The 26,498-nt window shown below is 46.3% G+C and overlaps 1 protein-coding gene across 2 annotated transcripts in view; it reads left to right on the forward strand.

The window, feature by feature from the left end:
- Positions 1-676: 676 nt before the first annotated feature.
- Positions 677-26,498, forward strand: part of MCU (mitochondrial calcium uniporter) — an 84,819-nt gene continuing 58,997 nt past the window's right edge. The window contains exon 1 of one of the 2 annotated variants that reach the window (XM_027692982.1): positions 677-799. In XM_027692982.1, the coding sequence (XP_027548783.1) occupies positions 692-799 (108 nt within the window). In that variant the 5' untranslated portion in view covers positions 677-691. Of the gene's footprint in view, positions 800-5,903; positions 5,961-26,498 lie in introns of those variants that run through there. The other variant, XM_027692983.1, reaches the window with a different exon arrangement.

Consider the following 26,498-nt stretch of genomic DNA (forward strand, 5'->3'; position numbering starts at 1 on the left):
CCGGAGCCCGGTCAGGTGTGGAACAGCCTCTCCAGCTTTCATAATTATCGTTTCAGTTGTCTCCTTCAGTGCTCTGGCCCGGCAAAAAAATTATATTCATCTAAATTTAAGTTGACCTTTGTGATTAATTTAACGAGGCTCAGGTTCATGCTTGGTTTCACTCCTTGGGTGAAGTGTACCAGTAAATGTGAGAAAACATTGAAAAAAAAAAAAAACAAACACATTAAAAATCTCTCCTGTTTGCCCAGGATGCTTTGCTGCTGCTGAGTGGACGTGACTGAGGTGTGGGCACACTAAAATCATACCGCCAAAACCATCTCCTTCAGGAGCTTGGGGAAGGAGGAGGATTTTCCTTGTGTCCCAGGGAGTGATAATTAGAAAGCCTTCCTGGCTCTGGTTGGGTTGTACTGCTTGGTTTGTTGGTTTTTTTTGGCAGCTGGGCTCTTGACTGTCTGTGGTGTTGCAGTCATTAGTTTTTGGGGATCTTTTTGGTTGTAGGCAGGTGTTGGATCCTTGTGAAACAAGGGAGCAGGTCGGGATCCAGCATCCTGACGGTTCCTTTTGACTGTAATGTGCCCATTTATCTCCTCCCAGCAAAGATGAGTTACCCTTTCCATCACACTGCACTTGAGAAACTGTGCAGAGCACTGGGAGAGAGCAGAGACCTGAGAGCTGCCGAATCCTGGAATAAATGATCTTCAAGGAGAAATTACGGGAACTGGGGCTCTTCAGAATGAAGAGAAAATCGAAAGGAGGTTGCTGCAAAGAGGAAGCAGAAAACCAGACAAATCTGTGCTGGGTAGGAGAAATAATGAGCTCTCAGTGTGAGCAGAGTGGTTTGGTAGGTGCTGGGAATCCCTGTTGGCAGTAAGAGTAGTGAAGTGCTGAATTTTTTCCTGGGAAAGCTGTTCAGTCTTTGCTCCTGGAGGTGGTTGGGACAGGTTAGACTCACATCAATCAGTTATGGCTGATGAGTAATTGATCCTTTTCTGTGATAGGACTGGGCTGTATGAGCTTCCTGAGTCTATGGATTGTATTAGGAAAGAGATAAGAAGAGATTGTATAATATAAGTGCAATTAATAGAGTGATTATATCAGGTATTTGTCTGTGCAGTGTTGTTTTTAGTGCCATAAATTCTACTTGGTTACTTCTCAGGATGGCTGGTTCCTAGCACAGGTGATACATTAAATGGGCTTTCTTAGAATAGGGTGGAAATGCTAAATGGTCTTATGGCTGAGTTCTTACAAAAGGGATATAAATTACACTGGCAGAAACTGGACCAAGAGACCAGATTACTGTGAGAGGGCAGTGCTTTAAAACAAGCAAAAACCCCTCCAGGGGCTGGGTGAAGGGTAAAGGAGGAGGTTGGGATAACATCAAACAGGAGGGAGGGCGAGGGGGTCCAGGCTTTGAAACAAATACTTGGTTTATGATATGGGAGTAATACTGGGAGTCATAGGGCTGGAGTGAAGCATTCACAGCTTGCTTAGGAGCTCTGAAAGCTAAAGGAAGTTGGGAAGGCTCAGTGTGGAGATGTGGGATCCGGGAGAAGACACGAATCCTCCCGGTCTGTCCTGGCAGTTCCACAGAGGGTGAGATACCTGGGGAGGAGGATGCAGGAACCATAAATGAGAAATTCCTTCATTGATCTCCCAGTAGGAATAACCAAACAGGAGGAACTGTTTATTATTTCTATTTGTAGGTTTCCCCTCTGGAAGTGGTGGTGATGTCCATGGCAGGAGGGCCGGGCAGGGGGAGGAGGACAAAGGGCTGGAGCATCCACAGTGTAGGAAGAATATGACAGAGCTGAATAAGTGGACTTGGAGCAGAAGTAGCAGAGGCTGCATCTCTTTCCCCTCTCCCAGTTCAGTTGCAACTCTGTGAGAGTGGAAGAAGCCTTGCAGAGGTGGAGAGGGGAGAGTTCCCAGGCATGTTTGCAGTGGGGAAGGTGCTGGAGTTGGCTGGGGGGTTGTACCAGGAGGGGGAATGTGTGGATGGCCACGGGTTTGGGGATGAGAAGGGTGGAATAGTTCATAGAGTGGAACATGAGGAGTGTTGGTGTTTGTTTGGAGCTGATGCTGTGTGTGCTCTTGTTGGGAGCTGGGGGGTCACGTGTGAAGAGGAAATTTGGTTTGTGGTGCTGAGTGGGAAGACCAGAAGTGGCAAAAGTTGGTATCAGCAAGCAAGATGAGGGGGAATAAAAGTTCTGAGTGTGGTTTCCTTTTCTATGTGCCAGCAAGATGGGGCAAAAAACGAGAAGGAAAGGGATGTTCCTTGGAGGAAACTTCCTTATGAAACAAGGGAAGCCCTTTCTTTGTCTCCTGCTTGTTCTGGGTGCTCTGGGTGTTGAGGGTCAGCTGCCCAAGGTGAGAGCTCCATATGGCTGAGGGGCAGTGGGAGAAAGGTTCACAAGGAAGCAAGCTATAAATCTGTTTGAAATATGTGGTGGTAGGCAAAGGACTCCAATGGAATGCTCCTGTTTTGTGTGTTGAATGCCTAATGCTCGTGGCTTTCTTCCCATAAAGATTAGAGTCGCCTGTTCCTGAGTTTCCTGGTGCACGTAGCCAGTGGCTGGGTTGGATTGGGATGGAATCGTATGGTTCAAATCTGGCAAAAATACCTGTAGGAAATCAAGGGCTCAGCTGTGTGTGGCATTCCTGTGGGAGTTACTCCTGGCAGTTCTGGGTAGATCAGGAATGATGACTCCTGGTGACAGGAAGCCTAAGAAGTAACAACTGCCCCAGGCTGAAGTGCAGCCAGATTTCAGGCAGGTATTGGGTGCCCTGCAGGTTTTTCTCTCTGCTCCAGATGAGGCCCAGGGTTACCTGTGTCAATGCCTCCCCCAGGCCGAGTTTTGGTGCAGGCAGCCCTGTGTTAGGGATGCAGTACAGAGTGTGTCCTGCAAAGATCCTGCTCGGTGCCAAGGAAAGGTGGGGTGGGATGTGAGGAACCTCGGGAGGAGGATGCAGTGGACATCCTGCTGAAACTGTCCCTTATTCAGCATAGGTACAATGTGTACCTGATGCATTTTTTCATTTCTATGCTATGGTTGAAACCAATGCAGCATCAACTTCCAGAGAAGCTGCTGCTCAGTAGTGTGGCCAAAACTTCCCTGGTGCTGCTCCTCTGTGACCTCCTCCCTTGCTGTCAGTGGTTTTATTGCTCATCTCTTGCTTGAAACAAGTTAATTTGCCAGGTGAAGCCCAGGGCTCACAAAACTCAGGTGGTGGCAAGGCTGGTGAGACTTGGAAGACTTTGGTGTGTTTTTGCTGAGGATGGGAGCTGGCAGGCTGCTTTAATTAACTCAACTGCTGTTTTCCTGACCTTGCACACTGCTGATTGTAAATTTTCAGAGGAATGATTAAAAAGCCCAAGAGCTGGTGGCACTCCAGTGGTTTGAAGGGGCATAAAACAATTACTGTCACTGGATCTTTGGCTGCACTTGCAGTGTTTCCCCTGCTGGGACACCCATAGGAGCAGTGGCTGCACACCAGAGAGATGCAGCTGAGCTCAGTTTGGAAGGGAAGATGGGATGTGGCTTGAGCTGCAATGGAGGTAAATATGAACCCAGCAGAATGTTTATGAAGCTGTGGGAGTCCTTAGGAAGAGATGATTTGACTGTAAAGACGATTCTCTCCACCAACCCTCCTCTTTCTCCTGCTTCTTCCCTCTCCTCGTCCCACACGTGTGCACTTGCTGTCCCCTGACTCCTCTCTCACCTCACCCTGGCAGAGGGTGGCAAAAAAATAAAGATTTCTTGTAGCTGGCATTGCCACTTGCCCCCTCCAGTGCTGGATAAACTGATTAAAATGCAAGGCTGAGCCAGGTCTGTGGCCTCCCACCGGATTTATTGCCACAGGGGAGGCTCTGGCTCAAGGCTATTTGGAAAGGTTCAGCAGGAAGGAAAACTTTTTCAACATTTTTACTTCAAATGAGAGGAGGGAATCTGCCCTTGGCTATTATAGAGCAATGCATAGCAGTGCTAAGTTGAAAATTTTGTGCTTTTCAGCTTTTTTTGTTAGATGGTGGTATGATTTATTTATTTATTTTTTGCATGAATTAAACTTCGAGGGGATGACCAGCAGAAGTATTTTTTGGTGTATGGAAGTGGCTAAAACATTCTCTTGATCATATTCATTTTGGTAGCAAACCAGAGAACCACCTTCAGGGCTCTCTGTGTGTGAAAGAGGAGCACTATACAGTGAGGACTAGATGTTGCTTTAGGGTTTTTTGGCAGTTATTTGATGACACTGCCTTTTTTTATCTATAATTTATCCCGTGGGAGTAAGCAAGACTTTGTATTAGGGTCCCTGATGGGAAAGTTGATCTAGTAATTAATAGAAAAATTTCAGGGCAGCTCCTCTTCCACATGGGGAGTGTCCTGAGCTGTGCTCAGACAGGATGGGTAGAGCTCTCCTTACCAGTCAAGCCTAAAAAAGAGAAGAAAAAACCCCAGTTGTTCATTTCCTAAAGCTGTTTTAAGACTCATCTTAAAGACGAAACTTTCTGTGAGATTGGGTCCCACCCAGTCTGGAGGGTAAAACATAACTTTCATGACTTCATTTCAGATTTGTGCTATGAGTCACCACTTTGCCATTCTATAAAATAACGTTGAGCTGACAGAAATCTGCAATTTAAATTATTCTCCTATTTGTGGGTCTGTGGAAATGTAGAGATGGTTTTAGATTTTGGGCCGTTTGTTTTGCTTTTTTTTTTTTAATTCTTCATTTATTGCAGCATCAGCTGGTGGTCACTCTTCCCAAAATCCCAGCTGCTGCTTTCTGCTCCTGTGGGCCCTGGTAGCTGTGTGTGGGACGAGGAACTGTCCTTGATAAATCTTGCTGGATGAAACTGTGCACTCTGTGCTCACCACAGGGGAATACTTCTTATGTCTGAAGTGCTCTTGGGGTGAGAGACCACCTGTGATATTGCTGATGTGGATTTCACCTTATTTTGGGACTCTTTGAGGGTGATCTGGCTTTAAGGGCTGTTCTGCCCTTGAGTATTTAATGTTGAAAAGAAAACGACTTGTCCTTTTCCTATTAAAGATTTGGCAAAGGGTTTTCTTCCTGTTATTAAAGTCTCAATTGGTCATCAAAATGAGATGTCATTTTAATGAAGATGAAAATATGCAGCACTTGAGTGTGATGTGGAATTAGTTTCCAGCAGGACAGGCCTGTGGGGTATCACTAATGTCTCATGGAAAATACAAAGCATGTCCACTATCTTTTTGTGGATTCTTGGCAGCTCTTAAGGAATTAGGAAAGGCAGAGCTCATCTCGGTGATTTATTGTTGGCTTCCCCAGGAGGAAAGGGCTGCTGTGCAACGTGGAAACTCTCAGCCTCTGAAACTGCTCATTGAAGTGATTAAAACTCGAGTTTCCCCCGGATGTATAACTTGGGAAGGATCTACCAGGGAGTGACCACCACACCAAAACCACTCTGGGTGCTTGGCACCCCTGAGTTCTGTCCTGCAGCCTGCTGGGAATAAACAGTTCCCTGCGAGGTCGTAGCCCAGGAAGCTTTATAGGGTTTAGGAATAAAGATCTGTGGAACAAGTTGGTGTTTTGAGAGGATTTTGGGACAGTGCTATGGTGACAGTTTCAGTTGTGCTCATCACCAGGTCCCACAGTGTGTGTGTAGCTGCTGCTCCTTCTGTTTTCCAAAGCCTGAAGTTACTCCATGTTTTCCCTGTTCTGTGCCACCCTATTACCCTGAAAAGCCCCCAGCCAGGCAAAGCTTCCCTGTTTTCCTTTCTTCCAAGGAATGCCGTGTGTCCTCCAGCCACAGGGTGAGTTTATCTGGATGAGCTCGTGCAGTTCCTGCCGTACCTTGGGGCTGCTGAGGAAAAACGGGCTCCCCAAATGTGCTTCTGGAGCTGCCTTGTGTCTGGGCTGGGGACTTGAATGTTTCGGGTATGGCTGGAGGAGGAACTGGAAGAACCTGGCCTATGGTCCTTGTGAGTCCATGGCCCTGGCACAGGTTGCCCAGAGAAGCTGTGGCTGCCCCTGGATCCCTGGAAGTGTCCAAGGCCAGGTTGGAGCAACCTGGGCTGGTGGGAGGTGTCCCTGCCCACATCAGGGAGGTTGGAATGAGATGAACTTTAAGGTCCCTCCCAACCCAACCCAGGCTGTGATTATATCATTTCTGCACTTACCTGTCACTTGACTTAATACTCTATAGACCCTCTCATTAAGGCATGGTGCTAATTGTCTCAAACCCTTGTTTTCTCCTGCCAAAAATCACTTTTACTGATGCAGTGCTCTTTTTGATTCCCATCTGAAGTCTGTAGAAGGAGTAGCAAATGGATGTTCATCGTCCAGAGTGCAGGTTGTGAAATGTAATCAGAATAGTGGGCTCCAAGGTATGCCTGGAAATGAAGGGAATTGGTTGTGACAGATTATTGTAAAAGGAAATAGAGTTATTCATTCCACTTAAACCATTTTTTAAATATACATCCTTATAACACATCATTTTTCTTAGATGTTTGGACTGAGGTGATAGTGAGTTTCCTGCCTGGCAAAGGAACTCCAAAAATGACAAATGAAGATTTTAAGAGAAAACAGGCTGCCCAAGATGGCACCAGAGCGAGGCAGGAGTTTTTCAAGTTGTGTGTTAGAAAGTGATAAGTGGGGTCTGGATGGTGCTTTTATGTACAAATTTTCCTGCGTGACTGTTCTGTCATTATTAATGGGAATAATTTGATATACCATGTCCCATTCATGTCTTCTGCTTCTAGACAAAACTCAGACACAGTCAATATGCAGTGCAGCAGCAGCCTTTTAATAGTAATTTAAATTAATTGGAAACCTGTCCGAAACATGGCCCAGATTCCTGTGGGGGAGAGATGGGAGGGAAGGCTGGCAGAGAAAGTTCATTTCTCCCCGAAATAACAGCGAGCTGCAGAAGTGCAGAGATTCCCCAAGGGGGGGGGAAAATGTGATTCCTTTTTTGGAATGAAAATGCTCCAATTTCTCATGTGGCTTGGGAAATCCTCTTGGCTTCCTGCAGAGGGGGAAGGGGTGAGCTGAACGTTTGGTGGGATGATGGAGCCTGGCATGTTTGTGATGCATAACGGCATGAAGAGCTCCCCAGGGAGCTGCTGCTGCCTGCAAGGCTATTCCTGCTCTCAGGGGACTTGTTCCTGACGCAGTGATAACAGACATTCCACTGTCTAAATATTTATTAGGTGGGTAATTACCCTAGTACAGCGCTGTGTGGTCTCTCCCGGGTTCGGGGGGGTTGGATTTAAGAGGAGAGTGGGATCCTTCCCTTGCACTTGGGTGGAAGGGATTCAAGAGAAGCAAATCTCTGTCTTAAGGAAGGAAGAGCTGTGTTACAAGCAGTGTGTATTGCTGGTGATGAAACCAGCTCCAAATACTCCCCTCTGAATTAAAGGAGTACATTAAAGAATTTCCCCTTGTTGCAAGCTCCAGGGGAGCCACTCCCATGCTTTATGAACTGCCTGGAGAGCTTGGGAGGGAGTGTTGTTTGGCTTTCATCCAGCAGGTCAGTGCCCTGCATCACAGCACTGAGGAACCAGAGGCCATGCTGTTGTTTTTTGACACCTGGCAAAGTGGTGTTGGAGGGAGAGACCCTTCCACGTGCTGAGACATCCACTCCTGGTGGCCTGGCCGGGTGAGGGGAGTCCCATCGCTGAGGAACAAAAAGCTGATGGTCCAAAACAGGGCTTGGGTTTGAAGGCAAAAAGCCCTGGATTTCTCTGACCACAGAGCTGAATGGAGTGATGGTGCCTAAGATTAATTTTGCTTTAAGAGTCTCCTTGTGCAGAGAGAGAGAACGTGACTCAGATTTGCACACGTACTCCCGAAAAATAAATCCCAGTTTTGAATCAGCCAGTCGCTCGTGTGTGTGGGAGTGACCATTGCCATATTTCCTTTTGGCATTTAGTGCTCGAGAGAGTAATTTTAAACAAACAGCTCCACGAAGTACTCCCCTTCATTACTGAGCTGGGTTGAGTAGGGCAGGATGTGACACTCTGCAGGCTTTTGAGCTGGCAGGGAAGTCAGGATTTTGACAGAAGCATTAATACCACACGCCAGGCGCTCGTGAAGGGAGTTGTTTTGTAAACAGCATTTTGAACACAAGTTGTTTTTTTCCCATCTTTCCCCAAAGGTGGGTTGTTTCTGCTGCTGTCCCTGCACTCCATTCAGTTTTTCTCTGCACAGCAGCTCCTTTGCCTGTGCTGAACTGTGCTTTTTCCCCGTGTGCAGCAGTGATACCCACGTTCCATGTGCTGCAGGAGGCCCTGCTCTCCCCACTCCAGCACTCTGGTCACACACAGCTCTGGTTTGTGTGGATCACAGGGCTCTGGATCTAGGGCAGGCACTTTGGTGGAGCTGCTGTTTTCATGACCTACTTCTTGGGCGAGCGTGGAAGTAAGAACTGCTCTTGGTGGCTCAGAGGAGAGATTTGGGCTTTTTTTGCCTTGGGCTGGAAGAAAAGTGAGCCTCTGGTTTGATACAGTCCTGCTCCTCAAGGTGGTCTGCTGAATTGTTCCAGTTTCAGTGGGCAGGAACAGGCAGGAACACCTGAGCACAGAGCTGTGTGCCTTTGGGGATTTACAGCAGGCACTCCTTTTCTCCCAAGGAATTGTTTGTTGTTGTGGTCAGTCAGCTGTAATTAATTTTCATTTGTCCTTTCAAAGAGAGGGAGGTGTGTAACTGGCTCATCCCCAGCACTTTTTACCCCCGTTTTCACTCCCATTTAGGAGATCTGGCAACACTCATAAAGCTGAATTGCTCTGATTAGCCTGACATTTTATGTAATAGAGTGCACCAGAGAGGGCTGTTTGTTCTTGGAATTACAATGTCAAAGCACCACAGCAGTTTTCAGGGCAGTATTTACACAATTTGTGTGGGTTTCCACACCGGGATGGAATCAGCTCTGCCCAAGCAAATCCTGGGAGCATCTTCCTTGTCCCCGTGTGTCCGAAGGAGCCGTGGGTTTGATGGCAGCACAGAGCTCCGTTTGCCTCCTGCAGGAGCTGACGATGCTCCAGGCAGGACTCTGACTCATAAACACTTCCAAGCTTTCCTGCAGCCCTGGGAGTGTGGAAAGTGCGTGTCTTGCAGGCATGAGAGAAGCTGAGTTGTGGTGGTGGTGCTGGGAGACACCGGGCAGGACATGGAGACCCTGCTGGGTGGTGTTTGAGGGACCTGGCTGGGGAAACCTGAGCCAGGGCTCAACTCTAGATTTACTTTTTAGCCAAGGAAGTTGGGTAAAGTCAGCCCTTACCTCCTTTCCACTCAACACCCCTCAAAAAAAAAACCCTCTGACTGTTTTCTGGTAATTTTATTTAATTCCAGCTCTGTTACTCTGCCTCCTTCAAGCTTTTATAAAGGAAACAAAAGATAATAACAAAGCTTTCAACCTTTTATTGTCATACTTTCCTTTTCTATAACACTAACTAGTACCCCATGAGTCTTGTATTCAGGTTGGGCTTATTTAGTTCTCAACTGTATTTCCCTTTTTTGCCATTTGTGAGAACGGGGTAGTTTAAAATACTTTTAAACGAGTTATTTTGGCCACAATTTGCCTTGAAAAGGGCATTCTCTGAAGCACTTCATTAAATACAGTTATACTCACCTAGTGAGCAGCTTGGCTTACCACTGGAATTATTAAGCACAAAACTTAAGTGATTAGAACTTGCATTTTATGAGTTTACAGCAGCTCTCCAGCTCTGAGTTCATCTCTGTGCTGCTTGAACCTTAATATCAATTGTCAGTCGTGGTGATCCCTGAGCTGTGTGAGGCTTTTCCCATGAACAGATCTACCTTGAGCCTGTCTGAAGAGACAGAACTAATCAAAATAGAAGAGCAGGCATATGTTTTGTTGCTGCTGTTGCTGTATCTTCCTCTTCCTGCACTGATATTTTGCTGAGTCCCTCAACTTCTTCTCTGGACTGTTTGAGATGCACGAGGAGCTCGTACATAAACATGAGCCCTGGAAATCCTTCTTGCAGCTTCTTGGTAGAGAAATTTTGATGTACTGTGTCTCACCTGAATGCAAAATCCTCCTGGCTCTCACTGTGAGGAACATCTGCATAATTCCCTGTAGATCTGAAGAATATCACCCAGGTTGAAAGGACACTGTAAGTGTAATAACCCCGTGTTTTTGAAATCAGCTAATGAGGTTTGAGTTGTGTGATATTGAAAGTCAACTCCACAACCTGCTGATCCATGTAAATCAATCTCCCTGACTCACTGGGAAGGTGGTTATTTCCCAAAATAAAGGGTAAGGACGGTTCTAGGCAGACAATCAGAAATAATGGGGGTGGGAGGAAAGTGGATGAGAAATAGGATGCAGCTGAACTGTTGTCATCTGTTCATATCCCACTTTGCCATCCATCATTGTTATTGTAATAAGTGCAGGAATTTGATGGCACATCACAGCACTTCAGTGATTTCTGTATTCCTGATTTGTTCTGGTAACTTTGGTGCAAAGATGCTGTTCTTACTCATCACTTGGTCCTTCCAGTGCTGTTGCTGCAAGGTTACTTTTCCTCCCTTACTTAATAGTGTAATATAATGAGAAACACTTCTTTTCCCCTCTGCTGAGGCTTTAGTCTTGCAATAGGGGTTTTTTTCCCCTCATCCTTGTTGTGAGAACAAGACAATTTTGGGGCTGTTAGCTGCACTTTTTCACAAAAGACTGAAGAAGCCCAACCTCAATAAAAAGTCTAAACTTTTAACAGCTCTAATTGCTGTTTGCAGCTTTAATTGGGATGTGGATTTTGCAGGTAAATAATCTGATAGGAGAAAAATAACCAGGCTCTGACTAGACACTTGTTTCCTTTCTGCCCACAGCTCTAATCAGCCAGTAATTTTCTTCCTTTCTCTCCACAGTAATTAGTGTCGAGCCATGAAGCTCAGAGGTTCAGCACAGTATATTAACCCTTGTGTCCTGAAGAGAGGAGATGGGAATGTTTCCCTCTGGGATGCCCTCCCGTGACTTGCACTGACAAATGATCTGCTGTTTGTCAGCATTACCTGGTGGTCATAAAGTCTTTCCTTTACAGAACAGCTCTGAAGTGATATCCAGGTAGAATTTGGAATAATGAAGTGGAATAAAACACATGAAAAGCTGTGTGACACTGTGGTACTAAAGCTGCTTGTTTCTTTCTTCTTATTGAGACACTCTGAGTTCCTGAGCTGGGACAGGGTTTTATCAGACACCTTCACACTGAGGTTGGGACTGTTGGAGGATCAACATCAGCTTTTTGTGGTTCTAATCTGGTGTCTGGTGCTTTCTTTGGAGTACAGGACTCCCCCCTTGGGAGTAGCAGGCCTTGCCTCATCCATCAGGAGACAAGGAATCTCCCTGGATCCGGTGGAACAAAATTAGCTACTGCAGATGGTGTTGTTTATTTTGTTCCATTGTAAGCTGCAACTTAAATCAGACTGCCTTTGGGTCTCTGGAACAGGCCCCCACAGCTCCTCCAGAGCTGTTTGAGCACCATTCCCTTGGCTTGCCAGAGCTCCCTGTGGCACTGGTGTGTTCTCCACCCCATCCCTAAGGAGGGACAGTCTCACCTTGTCCATCAGCCCTCCTTCCTTCTCTCCTCTTGGTGCTCCTGAGCTGTTGTGCCTCCTGGTAGAGCTGCTGCCTGTGACTAATTCCTGCCTTGCTCAAAGGGCTGAGTACCAGTGGCTGGCAGGATTAGTTTTATGTAATGTGCTGACTTGACACTCCAGAGCCTCCAGTGGGAAATAATTCTTACTTGCACCTCTCCCTGTCCTCTGCCTTTTCTTCTGTCTTCTCCCAGGTTTGGTTTCTAAGGTGCAAACCTGAACAGAAACATGTGGTGGTCTGAAATGTCTGCTCGACCCAGCACAAGCCATGATCAGTCTTTGCACAACGTTTCTACAAATGAATTTCTGATCAATTATTAGCAAAAAGTTGTGCAAGAATGCATGTGAAGTAGCAGAAAGAGAAATAATCACAAAGCAACCGTGTTGTAGAGCATAGTTGGTTGGATCATCTTATTCAGACCTTTGACTGATGACGACTTTAGGACAGAATTGTTACTTCCACTCTAAGAATTGGAGCCCTACTGGGAGGTTTTGGGGGAGCCTAAAACTTCAGTGGGCATTTTCCACTCAGAATAGGTTGAGACTGATTTTTGGAAGACAGCATTGGAGATACTGATTTCCAGACATCCTCTCCCACTGTGCTTATGTGAAGATTATCCCAGTTTAGAAAAATAATCTGGAATTACTGTCAGTGAAACAGTAATCTGGCAGAGTGCTGTGATACAGATTTAAATGGATATTCCATCAGTACTGGTGCCAAATCCCTGGCAGTGAACTGAGCAGAGCTTCAGCATCAAATATTTCCAGCTTTCCTGTAGTTTTCTCAATTCAGGTGAGATCAAATGTCCCACCTTTAGTGGTGCAGTGGGAAGCTTAGATGCAGGTTGCTTTACATTGGGCTGGTTCTGCAGTCAGTCAAGCAGAAAATGACTTGTATTTTTTGAATTTTAAGGCCACCGTGATTTTTTTTTTTGCCCTCTCTTGGTTTCTTTGGAAGTGTTTTTTGGCACAGAACTGTTTTGCCAGGCATCCCTCGTGGGGCTGGAGATGTTGGACTGGGCACAACCTCAGCAGCTCTGTGGTTGCAGTTACAGGGTTCTCTGATTTGTATCTGTGGGAAAAGCCAATGTTTGGGTTGGAGGAGTGCAGGTGATGCCGGGAGTTATCCCAGCAGAGAGGCCTGGAAGGAAGGAATTTCTGCAGTTACTGTGCAAGCAGATGATTTACCTTTATGAATCCTCCCTTGTCTGGATACAAAAAGAGCTTTTCAGGGAAGGCTGAGGCAGCTGTGGGGATTCTCTCAGGTTTTCTGTAAGTAAATATTTAGTTTCTTGGAACGGCTGCCCTTTGAATGTGACCTTTTGAGTCCCCTCCTGCAGTAAATGGAGTGCTGCTCGGACCTTCTGGGGGATACTTGGCCTCTGACATTAAACTGGGTGTTTGTTCCCATTGGAAATCCACCAGTTCATGTTGCAGGTGTGAGCTGGGAAGGAGGAGGTTTATCCAAAACCAGTGGTGTTGGTGACATCCCTGGCTGACATGGGGCTGCCTGGGCATGGGCTTGCTTTGTGCAGCTTGTGTGGCTCGCAAGGAATGAGCACAAATGGGTCTTAATTTAAACACTAAATGGAGAAAAAATGTAATTAGTGTTACATTCCCTCTAAATAGATACATAGTACCTAATATACTGTGTTTTTCAGGGCAGTTGGTTTCCCTTAAACTGATGATACAGAGTGGCTATTAAAAATAATCACCTCTCTCAATACAGTGCGAGCATTCCCGGGCTTTAGGAGGTGTCTTTGTGGTGTCAGATCTGCACTTGGGGCTGTGGTGAGAGCACCAGGGCTGGAGCTTGATTTGTATGCAAGGGAGGGCTGCCAGGGTGGTTGCTGCTGCAGGAAGGAGGCAATTTGTGTGTGCTTCAGGAAAGAGCAGGAAGCTTGAAGGACAGAGCTGCTCACTGGCTGGGGAAGCTGTCCCTCCTCTCCAGCACCTACAAGGTGTTTTGTATGTTTATGTATGTTGCTCTCAGTATATTGCAGCGTTTGTGCCATGGTCTGGGAACCACAGTGTAGTGGATCAAGGGTTGGTGATCTCAGAGGTCCTTTCCAACCTGGCTGATTCTGTGATTCTGTGATTCTAGGACTGGGTATTTTCTCCTTGCAATGCCCAGCAAACCTTTCCTTGCTAAGGGTCAATGTTTTATGGCAAAGGTCCACAATCTGTTAGGACAGAGATTTAAGAACTTTGCTAATATATCACAGAATCCCAGAAAGGTTTGGGTTGGAAGGGACCTTAAAAACCATCTCCTTCCACCCCCTGCCATGGGCAGGGACACCTTCCACTGTCCCAGGTTGCTCCAACCTGGCCTTGGACACTTCCAGGGATCCAGGGGCAGCCACAGCTTCTCTGGGCAACCTGTGCCAGGGCCTCCCCACCCTCCCAGGGAACAATTCCTTCCCAATATCCCATCTAACCCTGCCCTCTGGCAGTGGGAAGCCATTCCCCCTTTGTCCCATCATCCCATGCCATGGCAAAAAGTCTCTTCCTCTTTTTTTATAACCCCCCCTTTAGGCACTGGAAGGGGCTCTAAGGTCTCCCTGGAGCCTTTTCTTTTCCACACTGAGCAACCCCAGCTCTCTCAGCCCCCACCAAGGGGGTTGCTTTTAACAAACAAGTAACAAGGAGGGAACACAATGTTAAGCCTCGTGTCTGTCTCTCTGAATTTGGGATTTTTCTCCCCCCTGGCAGCTTTGCTCTGTGCTCAGAACAAAACCAGCTGGGTAGAGGGTGGCAGCCCCCCTTGGTGGGTTGGAGGGATGAGTCCCACCTGGGCCAGAGGGGCTTTGTGAGTGCAGCAGGAGCAGCTGGGTGACCATCAGCCTAACAAGGAGCAGCTGCAGAGGGGGAGAGGGCAGGGACTGAACAGAGCACAAAGGCTGAGGGAGCAGCACCAGCTCCCCTTGGGGCTCTTCAGTTTTCCCTTTCCTCAGCATGGAGCGTGAGGTGAGTAACTCCTGTTATTTCTGCCTAGAGGGTTTTGGGATCCTGCTGGAATTAGCCTTCCAAGTTACTTAATGTGTTGTGCTGTAATCACCTGGTGTTGGAAACCCTCTGATCTCTGTGTTGGGCCAGAGCTCGGGCTGGGTGTTAGGAATGCTCAGCAACTGGGGGAAATCAGAAACTCTTTGTAGGGGAAGAATGTGCCATTTCCCACCAGGGAAAGTGATGGTTTTGCCTTGCAAGCCTTGTTTTCTCCTCCTGCCTTTCCCCAGACCTCACAGGGGTTACCTAACAAAGTTGAAAACTGTGGCGTGGATGTTTTTGTTGCCTCTTATCCTTGTTTATACTTTAGTAATAACTTCATGAAAAAATCTCTAATTCAGCAGAAAACATTGGGAAGCTTTACAACCACCTTGGTGTCTTGGTTGTGTGTGTGCTTAGATCAGAATGAGCCTTTTCTATTGGCAGGGGAAGGGACAAAGAAAAGCTTTTTTAAACATGCAAGTGGTTGCATAAAGTAAATAAAGAGGAAGGCACACAAATTTCTGTCTGCTGCTTGGATTGTGTGCTGGGCATGGTGATAAAATTCCTCCTCCTTGTTTATAAAGTCAGTTTTATTCTTGGTTTTCAAGCTAACAAATAGGTCAATATTAAAGTTCTGTGATCACCTTCTCAAGGAAATTGTGTAGGCAGGATTATCTGGCTCTCCCTACAGACAGAAGTCTAAACAAATGTCGCCACCAAATGTTTTGGATAAGGCTTTATTAAAAATTTCAAGCTGCTTCTCTCATGACAAAATTCAAGTCAAATAAACCCGAAGTTATATGTATCTTGTTTTTTTTCGTGCCTGTCTTGCTTTAGAAGGTGTATCCCAGCCAGCATTACCAGGAGCACAGAGGAATGCTGCTGCAGGAATGTTTGTTAGTGGCAATCTGGAAATGCAGGTCCTCTCTGAGCTTGTATAGAAAGAGTTAATGAATTTACATACAGACTCCCCTGAAGAAGTGCTGAGCAGTAGTAGCAGTGTTGCCTGTTCCAGCAGCAGTAAAATTGAGGTAAACGTGTGGGTTTCTTGGAAGTTTGAGTGATGCCAACAAAAGCGCAGGTTTAGCTGCATGAGTGACCCTCTGGGCTGAGTGTCCCTGCAGGTGCTCCCCTCTCTCAGGTGATTTAACTTGAGGATGGAGCTATTCCCTCTTCCCAACAGGCCTGTGAAATAGGTTTTCTTTTCCTTCCTCTGCCGAGCAGAGCTGGCAGCTGTGCCCGAGCTGAGGACACGGAATCTGTGTGGTGCTGGGAGACTTCAGTAACAGTGTGGCCATCTCAGTGTGGGTTAATGACAGCTGGAGTAAAATGGACAGACAGATGATTAAAAGTTTAAAAGGCACTGGGATAAATCCAAGTGTCAGTGGGTGGTATTGTGGTTTGAAAAGTTACCGGAGGCAACTTGGGAGCTGAACTTGGATCCAATTAGGACATTCAGCTGGGGCTGGTCTCTGATGGGCACAGAAGTGATTACCTGTCACACCTGAGAGGGTGAGAGCTGTGCTCCTGGATGGGTGGTGATTGTGTCTGAGCACAGCCTGGGGGGGGGTTACATGAGGAACTTTTAGAATGGAGAATTAGATCATCTTGGAGGAAGCAGAGATATTTTAAATGATAGTTATCATGGCTTAGTCAGTGTGCAAGTTGGAAGAAGCTCAAATTTCCCAAGTTTTCCCTGTGAGTGTTAATGAGCAGCAAACCTGGACAATTGTTGGGTGGTTTTCATGGAGGGAACCTCTGCAGCTTCCACCCACTCAGATCATGTCTGGATTCAGTGCTACATCAAGTTGCTTAGGACCTTGTCCAGGTGTGCTTTTAAAACTCTCCAAAGATGTGAATTTTACTCCTCTTTTGGGCTTCCTTTTTTTTCCTGGTGCTGTGCAGCTCTCCTGGTAATTCTTCCACCTCTTTCATGCCAATAGGAAATCTCTTCAAACAATTTGTGTCGGGTTTGAGCCTCCTGAGCTGCCTTGCCCCTTGGTGTATCAGCCATTCCCCTTGTCTGATGTGGTCTTTAGGTGTGCTGGGGGTGACTCCTCTGCCAGCCCCTTCCTCCCTGGCCTGGGTGGGGGCAGAGGTGACAGAGATGCCCCCAGCATTGTCTGGCTGACTGGTGACTCAACACAAAACAAATGCCAACAGCTCTGCTTTTCACTTTCCTGGCTCCTCTTTTAAAGCCACTGCACTAAATTTCCCTTGCCTTGAAGCTCCCAGTTCTGGGGCTCTGTACACCTCTAGCTCAAGAATGATTTCATTTTGGGATTTGGCAGCACTGCACTTTCCACACTTTAATTAAACTCTTGCCTGACTAATGAGGTTCTTCACCACTTCCCTTCCACCCCCGCCGTGTTCCTTGTTCTCTGCTGGCTTCTTTTTGTTCGTTTCTTCCCCATTTCAGCATTTTGATCTTGGTGCTTTTGTCTGCCAGCATGAAAGGAAAGCCCTGGAAGTCTTGGGTAGTAAAGATTTTGGCTCTTAGGCATATGTTAAGAGGTGTTGAATATCATCACTGATTTCAAGTTTCAGGGTCTGTTCATGGCAAGGAACTGTTGGGGCTCCTTACATAACATGTCAGAGGCAGAAAGAAAATCCCTGTTCTCTGTGTGCTGGTCTTAAAGTTTCATTAAAGGTGTGACCTGTGAATGTGCTTTGGGAATAACTTGAAAAACTGTACCATGTATTTGGGAATCCAGCAGGGCTTTGACTACATTGAATATATCCTCCTGTTTATTGGGAAGACTGGCTGAAAAACAATTAGGGAGAAGGTGTAGATGGGATTTGTTCAAAAAGTGGCATTAATCTGTATTTGTTTAAGGTTAGCAATTACTGAGTGCTGTGCAATGATGGATTTTTGAGTAGCAATAGAAAGTGGGATATGAATTATTATGGTTGAGATGTGATTTTATAGGTTTTCATTATCTGCTGCTGGGGGAAATTGTCGTGGCATTTCTGAGCCAGGTCGATATGGAGACCAGCCTGCTCATTCCAGCACAGGCCTCTGAGTTCTGTGATGAGAGTTTTAACTCTCTGTGAACACTTCCACGTCTAATAAAGCCTGTTTATCATGGAATTGTTTTTTTAAAGCTCTGAACAGGGTTTTCTCCAGCAGCCAAGTCGGTGAGAGGTGTAAAATGAGTGTCTCTCCAGTGTGGTGCAGTGTTCTGAGACCCACAGAAGTCAGCAGGATGATTAATACCCTGCTAAATCAACACTATTATTAATTCAGTGAGTGAATTTAAATCCCATTTCTCCATGAATGCAGCCATATGGAGAAGTTGCTGGCAGCCTAAAGCTGAGGGTGAGGAGTGGGTGCAGTGGTCAGAGCTGTGACACCTGGTGGGTCCTGCACTGCCTTTCCATCACTGGGAAGGGAGTTCAGAGCTGAGGAACTGCTCCCATCTGGGAGCTGCTGGGCCCCTCCTGAGCCTCTGCTCTCCTGCCTTGCTGGGGAGCTCACGGGGTATTTGACCAAGTGAAAGCTTTTATTTCAAGTGTTCTTTTTGCAGGCATTTAGACAGATTTACAGGGATTGTTATCATAATTGTCTCCCTCCAGGTTCTAAAGCGGTTCAGTGCAGTGAAAGGAGGTGAGAGTCTGTCCCTCTGGAGGACTTTCAAAACCCCACATTTTTTTCAATACAGTCACCCAAACAGGAGAAAGTAATGGGAGTTTTTCCCAGATGGGAGCATTTGCTGGGCAGAAGAACACCCTGGGTTACATACAGCATGCTGGGTCTGGCAGCCAAGGTATTCACCTTCCCCACATTCGACCTGGGAGATGATTTAAAACAAACTAAATGCCTGCATTTTTCAATGAGGAGAAATAGTGAAATGGCAAATAAGAGTGGCTTTTTAATTTAGCTGTAGCTGTGCCTGGTTCCTGCTCTCCTTCCCCTGGCTCCAGCCTGGGCACAGTTACACACTGTGGTGAGACTGTTGTGTTAGGGTGTCACACAGGGAGAGCCACTTTGGCAATATCTGCATTCTTGGGGAGGTTTTTTCCTCTCTTTTGAAGATATTCAGTGTACTGAAGGCTGAGCAGGTGGTGGTGAGGGAGTTCTTTTATAGCTCCATCACTTCTGCTGGAGGCTGTGAACAGGGAGAGCTGGTGCAGGAGGATGGATTTACACTCATGGCATTATTTGAGTGTATTTATCTGGTGTTTGTAGAACCTTTGAGTACTATGGCAATTAATTCTACCTCCTCCAGTACTGCCTTAGAGCAGCCTTTGCTGCTGGGACATCCCTTCCTTGCTTATCTGGACTGGTTCAAGCACAGGGAGTGTGTTGACATCTTGTTGATAGCCTGGAATTGTAGGTTGGGCCTGTATTTATATGCCAGTTGTATATTTTGGATAACAGGGAGTCTCTTGCTGTGTTCTGTCCTACTGTGGCTGAGCAGGAAGGTGCAAAACCATTAGTGCACCTGCTTCAGTCTGTGGAAACATCCAAAACCTTCCCTGTGAACCTGTGACCTCTGTTTCCTCTCTACCCAGCTCAAGGGTTAGGGATGGAATTCATGAACAAGCATTTCAGGTGATGGTCTGCCTCTTACGCTTGTCTGTTCCTGTCTTAGATTGCAAGAAATATTCTCAGAAAAACTGATGGACTTAATGCTTTTGTCTTGTATAAGGTAGATTTATTCCTAGAAAGCTGCCATGGGGGAGAAGGGATTTGTCTGATGTTCTGTAGCAGGTCAAGCATCTGGGACAAGTTCTATTCAGTGAACTTGTTCTGAATAATTTTTAAAAAAAAAACCCACCCCAAAATAAACATCTCTTAGAGAATCATCTGTTCTGTCCCTTGCTTTTGTGGTAGATTTTGGCAGTAGGTGGGAATACGAAAGCATGAGCTGGATTAAAATAAATGCTCCTGGTACCAAACTGCAGGTGCTGTCCTAGTGTTGGGCTGGGGTCTGGTGTTACAGATCTACAGTTGTTTTCTTTTTACTTAGTCTGTTTTGGCACAAGTAACACAACATTTGTGTTTTAAATGGGAAATGCATAGTTTGCAAACATGGAAGGTTTCCTTTCTTTCCTTCTGTCTTCCTTTACTGAGGTGTTTGGGGCCAGAGTCCCCAGCAGAGCTGATGGAGTGGGATCAGTGCAGAGAAGAAACGTTGCCTTTTTCAGCTGTGACTCAGTTCTGCTTTATTCAGGTCAGAGCAAGCACCTTGCAGGGGGGAATAAAATCACTGAAACACCGAGCACAGGCTGAATCAGAGCCATTCAAAGCTGAACTTGTGTGATTTTTCAGATGATAGACACAGTTCACATACCAGTCCCTTGAGAGGGAAATGTTTTTTACCAGGAAGCAGATGGAGTGGTGTTTGAATAAGTGCACTTAGTTCCTTTGAGCTCTCCTGGGTTCATTTCCTCCAAGGCTAAACCTGGGAGAACTTTATCCATGGGCAAAGTGGCATTGCTGTGAGGTTTAATGTTCAATATACACATGAACTTGGCAGCTGTGCTCTGGGGAGCAGATTCTGGATACCTTTTGTAGAGCTGATGGAACTGAGCTCACCTACTCCATACTTCTATTTCAGTGCCAGATTCCTCTTTAGATAAACATGTGGGGAAAGGGGATGGTAAACACTTGTAAACACTTGTGGTTGTGCTCTTGTTTTGACTACACCCAAGTCAGTTATTCTTTGGGATGGGAGGACTGGTGGTGTCTGCAGATCTTGCTGATCTGGGGCAGGTGTTTGCCCCTGGAAGGCATTGTTTGGTCTCTTTTTTTTTTTTCCTGCCCCTGGAAACATGTATAAATATAAGTGGATATAAATGGATTTCTTAGTAGTTTTTTAATGAAGATCAAGGTTAGACATATATAATGCTACACTATATAACACTGGTGAGGACAGGAGGGCCTGGGCCTCTCCTTGGGGCTGCTGGCTGGGGTGGGATAAGCAGGCAGGTCGTGTCCTGCCTCTTCCTTCTACAGCCCTGTTCTTCTGCAGATTTACCAAACTCAGAGACCTTTATGCATGTGTAGAGAGATTTGTGTGTTTGTAAACAGTGTGAGGCTTTTTAGACTTCTGTGAGTTTCTTTTTTTTTTCCAGGCTGCTGTTACCTCCTAGTGCTTCTCCTTGTGTGCTCTGAACAGGTAACAGGATTGTAGGTGTTGATGATTTGAGTTGAGAGAAGCTGTTCCTCAGGCTCTGGTTGGAATTAGGTGGGCTCTAAAGTCCCTCCCAACTCAAACCATTTGGGGATTCTCTCTAGGCACCAAGCAGTATTTAGAGTTTAAAAAAAAATTAGAGTTTAAAAAAAAGAATCAGAGTCTGAGCAGTGCTGTGGATCCTTGGCTGTAACAGTTCCATCAGCTCAGCTCATGCTTTTGGGTGGGTTATTCACCTGCTTATTTGTCACCTGTGCTCATGACACCTGGGCTTTCCCAGACCTGTTTGGTTTTACTCCCTCTTCAGAGGTCTCCAGTTCTTTGGGAGTGGTTTGGTGGCAGGTTGTTCTGTCAGAGGATGTGATGGGTGGGAACTCCTGGCAGTATCCAAGCTGTTGTGCAGAGGAGCAGAGTCAGGCTGGCAGGCAGCTCTGAGAGGTGTCCTCAGGAAGCCAAGGCTGACCTGGTGGCCTGAGAGCACTTTGAGAGCTGACCCAGGGGCCTGGGAGCAGTGCAGGGCCTGGCAGTGCTCTACAGCTGGCTGGAAGCTGCAGCCCCACTGGGGTTTAGCAGGATTCTGCAGTAGCCAGAGGAGCTGCGTGGGAGAAGGATGTGTTTTTGCAGCACCCTGGAAGCAGGAAAGCTATTTCAAACATAAATGCTTTATGTGCTTTCCTAGAAGTTCATGGGCACTAAATGGTGAGGCTACAGTTGCCAGCTGGAGAGTGTTTGTCTTCTTTTGATGTAGATATTTTATAGCTGGTGTGGGGTGGGGGGTGTTGCTGTGCTGGGGCAGTGGGGAGGCTGAAGGGAGGCAGAACAGATGTGTGTGGCAATAAAGAGCTGTGCAGGGCTCACCCTGAGCCACTTCACGCTCTGATGGGAACAGATGGATCCAGACCTGTGAGTAATGGAGCCATCTGACAGGCAGCAAAGTTCTCCTGACGTGACAGTACCTGAGCCACGGCTGCTCCCACCCCTCCCTTTGGTTCCCAGATTATTGATGGAACGGGCTCCTGGCAAATTTTTGCCTTTTGCTGTGGATCAGCTGCTCTTTGGGATCCTGAGGCAGAAGTTTCTGTGCTTGTGATGTCCCTGTGCAGCCTTCCTGCAGCAGCTGTAAATCAGAACCTGACATGAGCCTCGTGCACCAGCTCCTCCTGCTCCATCCTCCTGCTTCCAGAAGCTCCTGAACTGATGTGATCTCCAGATTTGGGGATAGCAAAGGGCAGATGTTGTAATTGGGCATTTTTCTGAGAGACAGAACCAAGTCTTTTGTGTGAGGTTGGCATACATAAAAATACTTTCCTAACAAACAAGCAGAAGGGATTTATCAGATTTTACTACTGAGCACTGTTGGAGCTCTCCAATTCAAATTTGGTACCCAGGCATGGAAGTTTATGCAAAACACCTATGTGTTATAGATAATTTTTAAGTGCTTAACATCATTTTCACAAAAAAAACCCTGTGGAGAATGGATTTCCTCTGCGAATCCCTGTGGCTGTAATAATGATGTTACTTTTGACAAAAATGAACATAATTTAATCCTGCTTAATGCATAGTCCCTGATATAACAGGTGACAAAGGAAACGTAAATTACATCTCTCATTTTAGCAAGATGGGACATGTCCCCATCTAACTGTTGACAAGTGAAATTAATTATTGCATGTCCTTCTGTGTTATTCAGTAGAGCTTAACACAATGTTGCACAAAAATATAATGGAAATCTAGAACTTCTCCAAAAGCAGTTCTGAATACAGTCTTTTGTTATCTAATTTTTGACAGTTTAATGAGCTGTGTCTCTTTCCCACCGAGTGTTTAAAATCACAGTGAAAGTATATTCTTGGTTTAAATGAAAGATAATTTTTTTTTTTTTTTAACTAAGCCAGTTGTGGTCCTTCCTTGGCTTTTCAAAAGACTGTCCAAATGTTTAGCTTGCTGCTTCTGTCCCCCCCCAGTGCTCTCAGCCCGTGTTTGGCAGGGGGCTGCAGTGACATTGGGACACTGTGTGTCTCTGAGCAGTGTGGTCACTGCATGGCTCTGATTTCATCAGGGTTTGGGTTGTGCTGCTTGAGTGTTGTCATCCCTGAACCTTCCACTGAAACTGAAGGCCCAGGTCATCTCTCTTATTTATTTATTTGTTTTTGAGGGAAGGAGGAGGTGATGCTTGTGGATAATCTCGTTTCTTACCAATACCTCCAAGCTGGCTCTGCATGATAAACTTCTGCTTGCTAAAATATCACTTGAGTAAAACCAGTCACTCTTGGTGGGTTCCACGTTCCTCCTGGGGGGGTTGCAGGGTTGGCTGTGGTGCTGCAGTGGGCAGCTCTTCCCTTCCCTGGCTCAGCTCCCCTGCCTGCAGGATGAGCGATGCTGCTCTCGGACATTCCTCGTGGTGAGAGCCTGTCAAAACATACCCTGAGCTTTCCTTCTTTCCTCACAGGAGCCCTGTGCTGGCTCCTTGCATTCCACAGTGCCTGGCATGGGAGCTCTGAGCCCTCTGGAACAAGGGGAATGCTGTTTTATTCCCCCCCCCACGAGGACTGCCTGTAGTCCTGCAGTGTGGAACTGCACGGGGGGGGTTCCACAGTGCCTGTGCTCCTCTGTTTGCCAGCCAGTTTGCTCCTTTGGAGGTCTGGGAAGCACAACTGGTGTGCAATAAATACACCAAGTCTCCAGTTCGTGTTTTCCTTGTAAAGCTGTAGGGAAATTGCAATATTAGGGACACTGATGGAGCTTGTTCCCCTTAATTCTGTGTAGTGTTTGTGTGGTTCTGAGCCATGTCATGGACACGGGGCTTTAGAGGAAAGGAAAGATCAGGTACAGATGTATGTGCTGAGTGGCTTTAAGAGGTGAAGAGTTCAAGCTCCCTGTCAGGGAGCTGTGCAGCCTGGTTAACCTTGTTCCCATTGATGTAACGCTCTGTTCCCACTGATGTCGCTCCTCAGAAGTGACACTTCTTTTATCTTGCTTCCATTACAAACCCTGAGGAGATGGTGCTGCACCCCCTGTCTCTGGAGGTTGATGTCCAGCTTCTGAAGAACAGCAGAGACCCCCCACCTTGGTCAGCCCTTGCTGCTCTCTGGGCACGTCCCTGGCCCGGAGCTCGTTTGGCACGGAGCTTGTTCTTACGAAAACTGCCCGTGTCTAAATAAAACCAAAGGCTCTGCCAAAACCCTCTGGCATTTCTGGTATGAGACTTTCAAGTTAGGAACCCCAAGGCCTCCATGGGTCTCTTGGTTGTGGCCTCCATTCATTCAGCACGTTCTCAGCGATGGGTGTTACAATTGCTGCTCTGTATGAAATGTGTTGTGGGGTTTGAATCCATATAAGGATCTTGCTGTCAAAACCACAGCATCATCAAAGGCCTCTTTCTGAAGGAGAGCTTCCATATGAATGCTTTGGAGATTATGCAAGTTGCTTATTTTTGCAATATTGGCACCAGAGCTACTTGCTCTGAAATCCTCTTTCTGCTTTATAGAGAGGCCGTAACTAGTTCTGGTTCTAAAAACAAAACAAAAACAACCTCCCCCTCAAGTTACTCATTGGAGGCAGCTTGGAAAAATAACGACATCTCTAAATATTTTGGACAGGAAACCTTATTTGAGTCTCCATGTTGAAAAAAAAAAAAAAGCTTAGTCTCAGAATTTTGCTTGAAATTTGCCCTGGAAACAATATCAATACGTGGACTAATGAGATGCTGCTGTGGTTGGTTGTGTCTCATTCATAATAATAGTTCTTGTTAATAAATCTCTTCTAAACAGCTTCTCTTCTAAACAATGCATTTATTGAAAAGCGTGGAAGTCCTTCCTCCTACAGCATAACAATATTTTTCTAAAAGCAGATAAGTGTGGACTCAGTTGAGCTTCACTGCTCGGTTAAGAAGGGGGCGGTTTGGGTTTTTAACTTGGTCGTCCTGCTTTGGGGAGATAAAAGCTGTGGTCACCATCCTCTTGTCATGCCCTCGGATAAGGACAGATGTTCTTCCTTTCAGAGTCTGTTAGATGTATTTTGAGCTGTTATGTTCTATATTAATGCTGGAGGAAAAGAGCTTTGGGGGTCTTGGAGGTCCTGCCCAGCCTGGGCTGTGCCGTGCTGTTGGCCCTGACGTGTCCTTAGTGGCTCGTCTGGTCTGACTGGAGGTGGTGTGTTGCAAAACTGTTTGTATGGAAAAGAATGTCGTGGCCCCAAATCCTCCCAACAGCCTATATTTCTCCAGGCAGTTGGTAGGATTGGAGAACCAATAGGTTTGAGACAGAGGAAAAATAAACTTACCCTGCTAAAAGGGACTGTGCAGCTGCTGTCGAAGCTTCCGAGATGGAGCCACTTGGTGCCAAATAATTATATGCTCTCAGCTGGAAAGAAGCTGCCTCATTCCCTCTAGCAGAATATAAAATTAATTTCCTGTGATTGTCTGCTCAGCCCTACTTGAATATCCTGTTTGGGAGTTTTTGGAACTGTCGAAAGGTTGAAGTCAAGGCCAGTGATGAGCTTGTCTGATTCGTGGAGTTGATAGATACTTACCTCTCCTTTTTTTTCCTTTAACCTGTCTCTGGTGCCTGGCAAGTGTTTTGCCAAGTTCAGCCTTGCAGAAAGCCCCAGCCTGGGCTGTGGGACAGCAGTGTCACTCACTGGGGTTGGTGCTGGTGGCATCTCTGCTCCAGCGCGTGCTCGACGGCCAGATCAGATCTGGGGATCCAAGTGTGGGTTTGTGTAAAGGCTCTGTCTGTGTTCCTGGCCAAGGCAGCCCTCACTGAGGCAGCAATTACTGATTGCAGTGGCCCACTAGTTTTAAATCAATATAAACTCTGCCTCTTGTAGCAAAAGATCTTCGCAGCATTGCCAACTGCAAACCCCAACCCAATGGAATCAGCCTGAACACAGGAGTGGGAGGGCTTTGATCACTCTCCTGTGATCCCCTGCACCCTGAAAAACACAGTGCACGCCCCAAAACTGGATCAATGGAGCTGCCAAAAGGAATGCACTGCGTGAAGAGATGCAGGGTGACAGCAAACATTGGTGTAATGATGCATTGGGTAACTGGGAGGTGAACTGCACCTGCTGAAAGGAGAAAACAAGAGCCTTCCTCTGCTCTTCACTGGGTGTGTTACCTCCCCACCCCTCCCTGGCTGGGAGGACACTTCCATGAGGATGCTGAATGTGAATGCCAGTAGGAGCTCTGACTCAGCCAGTCTTCCTGGCTTTGGAGGGGTTCCTTTCCATGTCCTCTGAGGTCACAGGGCAGGAGACCCGAGCCCGATGGAACAGCAGTGCAGGTGGATGGGGTGTTTCTTTAGGAGTTTGAGCTTGGAGTCCCTTTCAAGTCGTGGTTTACTCTCTCTTCCCAGTGCAGAGGGCTGCAACACTTGGGAATGAATGTGCTGCCTCTTCCATAAAGCCTTGGAAACACTGGGACGATTAGAGAAAACAAATGTTAGGCAACCAACCAAAACCCACTCTTGCTCTCCCTTGGAACAAATTCACCTTAATAGAAATTCCAGGTAAAGGCAATTCCCTTTTCTGAGCTGATATAACCATGGTGACAAAGGTGCTTGTGCAAGTTTGCAGCCTTCATTTCAAAATAGCAAGTGTTTATATATATATATATATATATATATATATGTATGTAGATGCAAAGAGTCAGTATTTTGAATTTATCTGGGATTCGAGGCACTTCTTGTAAAACATGAATGTCCACAAAAAGAAAAAAAGAGGAGGCAAGAAAAAACCTGTTGATTAAATGGTATCTGACAAAGGAAATAATATTATTAATGG

Source organism: Neopelma chrysocephalum, unplaced genomic scaffold, assembly GCF_003984885.1.
Source record: "Neopelma chrysocephalum unplaced genomic scaffold, ASM398488v2 Primary Assembly neopelma1_89, whole genome shotgun sequence".
Lineage (NCBI taxonomy): Eukaryota > Metazoa > Chordata > Aves > Passeriformes > Pipridae > Neopelma > Neopelma chrysocephalum.